General features: G+C 44.5%; 1 protein-coding gene across 2 annotated transcripts in view; it reads left to right on the top strand.

Moving 5' to 3' along the window:
* Window positions 1–1365: 1365 nt before the first annotated feature.
* Window positions 1366–10950, top strand: part of LOC126473350 (macrophage colony-stimulating factor 1 receptor-like) — a 326467-nt gene continuing 316882 nt past the window's right edge. For both annotated transcript variants that reach the window (XM_050100347.1, XM_050100348.1), the window contains exon 1: window positions 1366–1511. In XM_050100347.1, the coding sequence (XP_049956304.1) occupies window positions 1383–1511 (129 nt within the window). In that variant the 5' untranslated portion in view covers window positions 1366–1382. The remainder of the gene's footprint in view (window positions 1512–10950) is intronic.

Raw genomic sequence — 10950 nt, 5'->3', positions numbered from 1 at the left:
GGGGACGTTTTGCAAGACAACAACCATCTGCACTAACAGTTCGACGACGTTTTCAGCAGCATGGACTATCAGCTCGGAGACCATGACTGCGGTGACCCTTGACGCTGCATCACAGACAGGAGCGCGTGCGACGGTGTACTCAAAGACGAACGTGGGTGCACGAATGGCAAAACGTCATTTTTTCGGATGAATCCAGGTTCTGTTTACAGCATCATGACGGTCGCATCCGTGTTTGGCGACATCGCGGTGAACGCACATTGCAAGCGTGTATTCGTCATCGCCATACTGGGGTATCACCCGGCGTGATGGTATGGGGTGCCATTGGTTACACGTCTCGGTCACCTCTTGTTCGCATTGACGGCACTTTGAACAGTGGACGTTACATTTCAGATGTGTTACGACCCGTGGCTCTACCCTTCATTCGATCCCTGCGAAATCCTACATTTCAGCAGGATAATGCACGACCGCATGTTGCAGGTTGTGTACGGGCCTTTCTGGATACAGAGAATGTTCGACTGCTGCTGTGGCCAGCACATTCTCCGGATCTCTCACCAATTGAAAACGTCTGGTGAATGGTGGCCGAGCAACTGGCTCGTCACAATACGCCAGTCACTACTCTTGATGAACTGTGGTATCGTGTTGAAGCTGCATGGGCAGCTGTACCTGTACGCCATCCAAGCTCTGTTTGACTCAATGCCCAGGCGTATCAAGGCCGTTATTACGGCCAGAGGTGGTTGTTCCGGATAGTGATTTCTCAGGATCTACGCACCGAAATTACGTGAAAATGTAATCACATGTCAGTTCTGGTATAATATATTTGTCCAATGAATACCCGTTTATCATCTGCATTTCTTCTTGATGTAGCAATTTTAATGGCCAGTAGCGCACTTAAACCTATCTAACCTGAGGACATCACACACCTTCATGCCCGAGGGAGGATTCAAACCTGTGACCGTAGCAGCAGCGCGGTTCCAGACTGAAGCGCTTAGAACCGGTCGACGATACAGTGAGATAAATTGTAATAAAACTATTTTTCACGACACGAATACCACGAAACAGCAACACGAACAACGTCCGCATTGTTGTCAGTTTTCTGGCAATCAAAATTTCTGGCAAACACGTCGAACACGCTGTATGTTTGACAGACGCGTCAAATAGCACTGGACACGGTTAAATATTTCTCTAACATAGTAGAATTTGACAAACTGTTCGTGTATGAGGAGACAGAGAGGAGAGAGTATATGCGTGTGGGTTGCGAAAGCGGGCTGAGGAGCAGGCGTGGCGGCGCGGTGGGGCGTCCGCTGCGGCCGCGTTCTCTGGCCGGCGGTCTGCCCGTCCGCTGCCGCGGCCCCAGTTGTCCACAGATCGCCGCGCTGAGCGCAATGGACCGCACCGCCCCGCTGCTGTCTCTGCTGCTGCCTCTGCTGCTGCTTGCTGCTTCCGCAGAGGGCGCGCCCCGGCGCGCATCGCGCAACTTCGACGGCGCTGCGCGCTGCTTGCTCGACTGCCAGGTCAGTTCCTCGCTGCTGCTCCGGTGAGCAAGTGACAGGAGTTCATTTCCACAGACACGACGCTGTGATGTTAGGTCACCGAAATTTACGGTGTGAATTCGAATTCCACTGACAAAATTTCTGAAGTTGGTCAAGCATATTCTCTGACAAGGTGTTGTGTTGGCATAAGAGCCAACACCGTGTTACGAGTGGAGGCCGAAATGCACGCGTTTTAGCTTACGCAGGCTGGCTTGAGGAGGAAAGAACTATACTGACGTGACGTCTGGAACATGACAAGGAATTAGAATTCAGAAAGCGGACGAAATTAGTTTGATACTTAACTTTAATCCATTAATGATGAACGTCGCTCTTGACGGTACATGATTCACAATATTATCAGTTCAGAATACATTCTTGAAGAATATGGCGCCTTGCTAGGTCGTAGCAAATGACGTAGCTGAAGGCTATGCTAAACTGTCGTCTCAGCAAATGAGAGCGTATGTAGTCAGTGAACCATCGCTAGCAAAGTCGGCTGTACCACTGGGGCGAGTGCTAGGGAGTCTCTCTAAATTAGACCTACCGTGTGGCGGCGCTCGGTCTGCAATCACTGACAGTGGCGACACGCGGGTCCGACGTATACTAACGGACCGCGGCCGATTTAAAGGCTACCACCTAGCAAGTGTGGTGTCTGGCGGTGACACCACACAAGGGAAACTCCCCATCGCAAATCGCCTGAGATATAGTGGTAAAATGGCACAGTGGATAGCCCGTCAGAACCTGAACACAGATCAAGCATGAAAGGGTGAAAGGAACTGTGGATAAAGAAGCAAAACAGGAACAGTGAACGGTCCAAGGCAGAGATGTGCAACATTGAGCGAATTGCAAGAAACACTGCGTCGTGGTTGTGTGATCACGGTTTTGAACTGCAAAGCGGAAGACCCGTGTTCAAATCTCCCTCTCCCCTCATTTTTTTTCCACAAAATTATGAATTTTCCGTCCGCTCATTGACATGTTCGTTATCCTTCCGTAGTCTTGTCAACTGCAGTACTATACATTGCTTACAGACAGAATATGGGTCATGTGGTAAGAATATATTACTGTTGTAAGTAAACTTTATGAATAGTGAGAGCAGGCGAGATGCAGCACAGACCTCTTCAGAGAAATGAAAACAGCAAATAAACGGATGTGAACAACAAAGAGTTCTAGAGTCAAAACTTCCACATCGAAACGCAAGAGTCGTAACATGTGGTACTTGTGTAGAACGAATAGGACGGCCCTTCCTTACACCTCCCTGTTAGAAATGGACGTTACACCCCGACACAAATACTAATCTGAATACAGCGACAGACACGTAAAAGGCAGGACGGACAGCTCATAATTTTGAGTGAAAAAATATGGGGCACTAAGGATATTTGAAGATCGATCTCCCCTTTGCCGTTCAACACCGTGACCTTATAACCACGACGCTGTGGCTACCCGAACTCGCTCGGTGTTGCACATCTTGAACTTGGATCGTTCACTCTTTCTATTTTGCTTCTTTTTTCACAGTTCAGTACACTTTCTTCCTGTTTGCACGCTCGATCTGTGTTGTCGTTTGACAGGATATGAACTGGGCTATCTACCACTAAATCTGAGGGGGATGCGATGGAGAATTTCCCTTGTGAGTATTTTGGCACAAGGGGCCTCTGGCTTTGGTTGCTCATTACACAGTGATTGCATTTCGTTTTATTTCTTACGCCCAGATGCAATGAAAATACTTGCACAACAGTGCGAATGTCGATGGTGTGCGCTGTGATTCTTATTGGGAAACAGCCTTATTCCTTTCACTCATGGTAGTTATTCATCGTATGGCGTTATTACAAATCACACCATTGAACATAAATTAAGAATAACAGCCATATGGAAACATCTACGTCAGAAATACAGTTAAATGAACTATGAGTTGTATTCAAGAAGGCTTCAAATTGCCCGGTGTAGCCTGTTAGTGAAGATGTCTGCACTATATGCTGGAGTGTCTGCCTTTTTGCTTCACGGTCGTACTTAGAAGGTTTAATTATATCGCCGCTACCCTTTCCGGCTGCTCTATAATGCATTTCTTGAGCTTGGACCGTTCACTGTTTCTATTATGCTTCTTTTTTCACAGTTCAGTACAGCGTTGTCCTGTTTTCACGTTTGGACGGGCTGTCCGCTGGGCGCTCTTACCACTAAATCTGAGGTGGGTGCGATGGGGAGTTTCCCTTCTCAGTAGCGCTGCAGCTAGCACGGGTTAGGGCAGTGTTCTGGTTATTCTTCGAATTTTACTGTGCCTGTTAATGCGTATAGAGAAAACAAATATCGCACTAATCTGGGGCCGCTCTATAGAATGAGCAAGTAAAGTTCCGGTTTAAAAATAATTTTGTTCGTAACGTGAAACAAACCGATTCCATCCGTCGACAATGGGTGTCGCGTGAAAGACACGATAAGCACTACTTGTCTGGGCTGACTCCGGCTACACAATGCAAACACTAAATGGCAAATATCTGTTGAACCACCAGAGAAAATGTGCCTGATGTCTCTTAGGAGAGGCAGCCTGCAAAATGAGAAAGCAAATTTGCCATGGTTGGCTCTAATTCGGTTTAGAGTTACCCAGGACTGCTTTTTGGGTGGTCAAAGTCAGTCGGTTTTTCAGGGATGAATCGGAATTTGTTGAGATCTGCAGTTACACTATTTTCCCAGGCTTTCTTTTGATGTTGCACAATATCAAGGTTGTAATTTCTTAGGCTCAGAGCTTCAGCAAATGGTTTTCTAGAATGGTCAGCAAATGGTTTTCTAGAATGGAGTCCTTTAATATTTATGCAATCAGAGGACGAATCAAAATGAAGTTGTTGATTGTTTTGAATTTTTATAAATTCTTTAAGAAGTCCTTGTTATCTTCGCAGTTGTGGTGGAGATATAAGACTAACGACTGACAGCCAAAAGACGGGAGTTTCTTTGGTAGAGCATCTACCCGCGAAAAGCAAAGGTACCGAGTTCGAGTCTCGGTCCTGACCACAGTTTTAATCTACCAGAAAGTTTTAATCATATGGTATGAGAAATGGTTGACAACATTACCGAAAGATTAAATCCTGAGACGCCAAATAGTGTGTTGAAAACCTGGAAATAATAGTGAAGAAATAAAATAATTGATCGAAGATAAAAGAAAAGCAACAGAAGCAGACAGGAAAGAAAAATGCTGGGAGTGTGATGACAATGTCAGTGATACTGATTCATTGGTGGATAGGAGCGGATCACCTAGGATGAGTACCTGTAATCCCCTCCAGAATTCCGTATGGTTTCGCATTAGCAATGGTTTTCTGGGTAATATGTTCAACAGGCAACCGACGAAAATGGGAAATGAGGTATTTAGATGCAGTTTATTGTTGAAAAGAAGGAAAACATTTAAGATACGCCAATATGGACCCTTGCTGATGTGAATACGTGACAATATGATTTAACCACCTCTTGAATACAGAGCAGTTTTAGATAAGACGAAGGTTACTATTAAGTTGCTCCACAGTCGTATCGCTGAAACAGACAAGGAGACAAAGTATAGTCATACATAGTGTTATGTATAGATGTTTCCAAGACGCTAACACGCATACAGTATTGTGTAGCAGTTAAAGAATGACGAGAGACATTTAATGAGCGGGGAGAGATACTGAGTGGCAAAGAAGCTAATAAAGAAAATTGAGCGGGTAAAATTAATTTACGCTATTTGGTCACATGTACCTTAAATGTGCCCAGGAACGACTAACACCATCAAACAATCGAATGTCACACACACTTTATACAAAAGCGTTCAGGTCGTCAGGAATGTATTGCACTACATCACAGTAGTTGACATTTGGCTATGCTAACGTCTGAGCTAGTTTTTATTTTATTTTAGGTGGCAACATTTTTTAACCTTTTGAATATCATATAAATTAGAGACAGATTTTCTGTATGCTGTGACAATCTATTCTCCTCAATTTACATGTTTATACATGATTAGCTGAAATATTTTACCGTCTTTTGATCGAGGAACTGGGTACATCAAGGATTGCAGGAAGAAGTGCTTGACGAAAATGTTTGTTGATCAGCTTTATTTGCGGCATAAGGGCCACCTATGGCTTCGTAGGTATTAGTCTGAGACCGAGGTTTTGTGATCCTCTTGACTGGTTTCACGGTAAATGATAACAGTCAAACAGTTGCAGTATAAAGATTTGTTGAAATCCTTGACCACGGTTTCGGTATATCTAAATATACCTTCATCAGAAACAAAAAATACGCCTGAACAGGAAGACACCTTCATTAGCAAAAAAACTTGACACCATAACAGAGAGAGGGTGTGGAAGCCCTAGGGCAGACAGTTTCACCGAGAGAGGGCACTTGGGGTATGCGCCAGACACTCGCGCTCATTGAAACCCGGGGATACATACTCATACGCATCAAAATTTTAATAGTTGTGCTAATTCAAATCCTCTGTCTTAATAAATAAAACATATCAGAACCATTTAAGACCCTACATACAATAGAAAATATGAAACCAACTTGCCTGTGTCTTAGAGTCAAGCAGGCGAAGTTTGCGCTAAGGAACACATCTAACGAGAGAGGGCACTAGTGTTATGCGCGGCAATCTCGCGTAACTTAAAGACTAGGATACATACTAGCGAAAACGCACAAAATGTTGTAGTAAAACGAAGCCATCTGTCGTCGTGAATAAAAAACATAACAGAATCATTTAAACCACACATACACATCGAAAACCGTGAAGAGCAAGCATCATAAATACAAAAAATTTCAACAAACCAGGAAAGGAGCATCTCAGCAGCATCAACAGACAAGAAAACTAGCCCCTAGTCAGCCACACTATATTACATTAGAGCAAGGAGGGGTTCGAAACTATCCAAATTTTTTTTTTGTTTCTAAGCTGCGCCTGTCCGATAAAATAAAACAATCTTTTTGAGACAGATGCTTGAAAATCTCTAATTCCTCGAGCAGGTCCAGTTTGTAGCCCTTACTCACTTCGTGTAGCAATTCTACGTCACCCAGTTTGCGTGGTGTATGCTGTAAGAGCAATAGATGCTCAGCGAACGTGGAACTGTGCACGTTTTCCCCGTTTTTACCTAACATGTGTTTCTTATATCTTACTTTAATGGGTCTACCTGTCTGTCCAATGTAATAGTTGGGGCAGTCGTTACAAGTAATTTTGTAAACTCCGGATTTAGTGCCAAGTTCTTTCTGTGCCCCAATAGTATGAATCACTCTTTGTTTCAAGCTATTATTTGCGGAAAAGGCAACTCTGTAACCGTATTGCTTGTGTACAAGTCTTCCGTATCTTGTATGATAGGTTCCTCAAAAATGGAATAGAAATAAAGTTATTACCCTCACTCTTTTTCACCCTGTTAGATAGTTTTGATACTAAACAGATGTCATCTTTCACGCTTTAAAATAGAACTGATATTCTTGGAGCTGGCACTCGGGTAGAGTTGAACATGGTTACAATGTGTCACAGTCGTAAAATTGTAACGGAGATGAGGTATCATTGATAGAGGGAAGCAGCCCAGTAAGGACTGAAGCCTGGGGGACCGTGGAGAGCACCTTTTTCCGTGATGACTCCTCCAACACGTGGACGATACCCATTTATCAGGTATGTTTTAATTTTTCGAGAGTAAGATACTGAAGCCAACGTTATCAGAGTCTACGCCAAAATCAGTCTTAAGATGGCCGCTTCTCGCCTGTCCGCGGCTTATTTGAGACAACAGTCAGTGATTTATTGGTACGATAATGCGAAAATAAAGTCTATGTGCCAACGAAATCTCCTTCAAAACACTTACGAGACCTGAAATACTGTTAAAGTTTGTGACATCCAAATCTGGTTGGTCTCACTGGGGGCATCGTGAATGTACAAAGGGCAGTTAGCAATCGTAGGCCGATTTGCTTCACGTAAAAGTGTAACACAGGTATTGAGAAATATCAGCTGGCAGACGTTATAAGAATGAAGCCGAACATGTAGTGAAATATTGAAGACCCGGATTTTTTGGTAGAAAACACAAACACAATAACAGAATAAAAATACTCGTTGACACGCAATTCATAACGGTTCGCACCGAAAGAGATGGATCAGTGATAAGGTACTGCGTTAGCATTCGGGAGGACGGCGATTCAAATCCTCGACCGGCCATCCAAATTTATATCTTTTGTGATTTCCCTAAATCGTTAAAGGCAGATGCTTGGACTGTGTAAACGTCCGATTCCGCGGCCGTTGTCACAGTCAATAAAATTCTTCTGGGTTTCAGGCCGCATTGCCAACTATAAAATTCCGACGTTTCGGCGACCATTGCCGACGTCTTCTTCAGGGTGTACTGATAAACTGCTGAATGAGCATTTTTTCCCTTTATTGTATTTCAGCGCCCCATCTGGGGCGGGCTGGCAGCAGCATATGCGCCGCTCTTCAGCCGAAAGACATGAATTATACAAAGTAAGACATTTGAAAGAACAGAAAGGAGAAAATACGGTGTACATATACACAAAAAGGGGGTAACAGTACGTAAGGGAACAGTCAAAAAGGGGGCGACTGTAAAATGCAGATAAAAGCCGTAAAAAATTAGCGCACACAAAACAAAATAGCACACACTGGATCACAAAAGTACTGAATGAGCACTAGTCTGGTTACTTATGTACTATAGAGGAGTGCTGTCATTGGATATGTGGGTGAGGAGGAAGGGTATTAGGCGCTCTTTTATTGGTCCAAAATGTCCAAATGTGTGTGAAATCTTATGGGACTTAACTGCTAAGGTCATCAGTCCCTAAGCTTACACACTACTTAACCTAAATTATCCTAAGGACATCACACGCACCCATGCCCGAGGCAGGATTCGAACCTGCGACCGTAGCAGTCCCGCGGTTCCGGACTGCAGCGCCAGAACCGCACGGCCACCGCGGCCGGCACGGTCTACCACTCTTTCATTTCCCCGACGATACAAATCCGCTCCTTGGTCACGGAGCCATTCGAGAATTCTTGTACGAGCTTCCTCATCGGAAAATATCGTTAGAAAATATATCCTCCCCCCCCCCCCCCCCCCCCGATAAGTTCCTTCAGATTGCCGTAAAGACGGAAATAACATGGTGTAAGAACTGGACTTCCCGACCAACAATACCCACGCCTGTGCGGCGTTGGTCACTATTTCATTACGAATGTGCTGCATATACGAAAGTCATTTTTAAAGTAAGAACCGACAGGCCATCGTGTCCGCACATCCTGTCACGTAACGTCCGTTGACGGTCGGCCACTCTTGGCCGGTCTCTCACTACGCCGCCATAACGTTTTACGTCTCTGCCGGTGTTGGTGCTTCGTTTCTCGCCATGTCAATAAGTAATCCCGCCGATTGTGATGTGCGCTCGGTTATTCGGTTCTTAAATGCAAAACAAGTTCGTCGTACTGAAATTCACCAGCAGCTTGTTGAAGTTTATGGTGAAGGTGTAACGGATGATGGAGATGTGCGTAAATGGTGTATGCTGTCTAGTGGAGGAAGGACAAATGTTCATTATGAAGAACGGTCTGGACGGTCTACTGTCATGAGTGAACACTTGATACAAAAAGCTAACGACGCAATTGACCAAAACAGGCGCTTCACTATTGACGAACTGCATCAGAAATTTCCACAAGTTTCAAGATCAGTTGCTTATCACATTATTACTGACAAACTTCATTGTTCCTGTTGAAGTGCAGTGATTTCTTACAACAAGCTTGTTGAGCGAATAACTATACTGTGAAACGAGTACAATGCTACTCACACGCCGAGCAGATGGCAGTCACGACGAAAAGCGTATTCACATAAATTTTGAGCCAAAGCCTTCTTCAGAAGGGAAGCACAGCATACACAAACATTCATACAATCACACACACAAAACTCAACGCTCACATGACTGCCGTCTCCGGCTGTTTTAGCCAGAATCTTTTTTGAAGAGGGAGGAAATGTGAATAATGAATAGTAATTATTGGCAAGAGGAATTTACAGCATCAGATGATGCCACAACCATCATCACGGTTACGTAGCCGTGTGTTGTGCGGGGATGAGACCATTTTTACACTGTGGTTCGGATGCTGGAGCGTTTGCGACTTGGGAGGGAATGAGAACCACAGGAAAGCAGAGAACGGACACTGAGTGAAGTAAGGCAAATCTAAAGTGAAATGACAGAAATAAAACCATTACAATAGAAGTAAACAGTGCAACAATAATTTATGTAGGCTATACGAAAGAAAATATTGCTTGAATTGCTCCATTTACGAATGAAACGTGATTTCTTTAAACTTTAGATTACGACTGGATTGATTAGTACACCCATAAACAACGCAAGCTGCCATTTTTGACGAAATAACTATGTCTCCAGACAATCAAAGCACCCAACACGCTCGAAACTGGGCACGGGAACGTCAGAGTGACGTCACGGGAAAGTACTGCAGTGAACTATGGAGGTATGAATGCGGTGAACCTTATGTTTTGGGCTAGTTAAGATGGTGGACATCGGCTTCAAGTTCGTGACGTAATGACACCTCCCTACTCTTTTTTACCTCCATGTTGCCAGTCTAGTAATGTTTGCCTGTGAACAAACTTGCACTCTCTCCGATGTGGTCATTGACAACTTACAAAAATCAAAATGACATCACTACCTTACAGCCTCTGTGTTATATAGCAATAATTGTAGAATGTGAACAAATACCGAAACTGAGGATAGCAAATAACATAGCATTTTCCGGCGGAAGGAAGGAAAATTAGACGAACTGTGGAATGAATGGCTTACTGCCGGCCAACACGCTCTCACGTGGGAGATACTGCGTTGGCGGCGTCCCGTGCAGACGCTACGTCAGCCCCAGAAGACGACGCTCAGCGCCCTTGCTGATGTAGCAGCTGTTGAGACAGCTGGAAGGTCAGACGTGTCGTCCACACAACACTGAGGCTCTCTTGCGTCTAGACCAGTCGTCAAATTTTTATGCTCAAGAGCCAACACTGATACTGCGAGGCGGTACCTCAGGCCGCATATGTACCGTTTTTATTATTAATTGGTGTCCTACGTAAATTATTAGGTTATGAGCCCCCAGTAAACTAGCTATAGTAAGGGCGCGATAACTTGGCCGCCGACCCGCGGTGTTGATCGTTAAAGATCGGCGCCGTTCGGGACACTTCGTGTTGACTATTCTCTGTTTGAGATTGTTGCTGCCCTCAGCGACCCCGAACTTGACGCTGTATTTGCCTGACGAAATGTTGTTATGTTGTCTGTGAGAGAGGATGATGACATAATAACAGTAAAAAAATGTAAATGTCGTGTAACGAGGGCCTCCCATCGGGTAGACCGTTCGCCGGGTGCAAGTCTCTCGATTTGACGCCACTTCGGCGACTTGCGTGTCGATGGGGATGAAATGATGATGATTAGGACAACACAACACCCAGTTCCTGAGCGG

Source organism: Schistocerca serialis, chromosome 4 (genome assembly GCF_023864345.2).
Source record: "Schistocerca serialis cubense isolate TAMUIC-IGC-003099 chromosome 4, iqSchSeri2.2, whole genome shotgun sequence".
NCBI lineage: Eukaryota > Metazoa > Arthropoda > Insecta > Orthoptera > Acrididae > Schistocerca > Schistocerca serialis.
The sequence above is the reverse complement of the archived record's forward strand: the minus strand, read 5'-3'. Positions and strand labels throughout refer to the sequence as shown.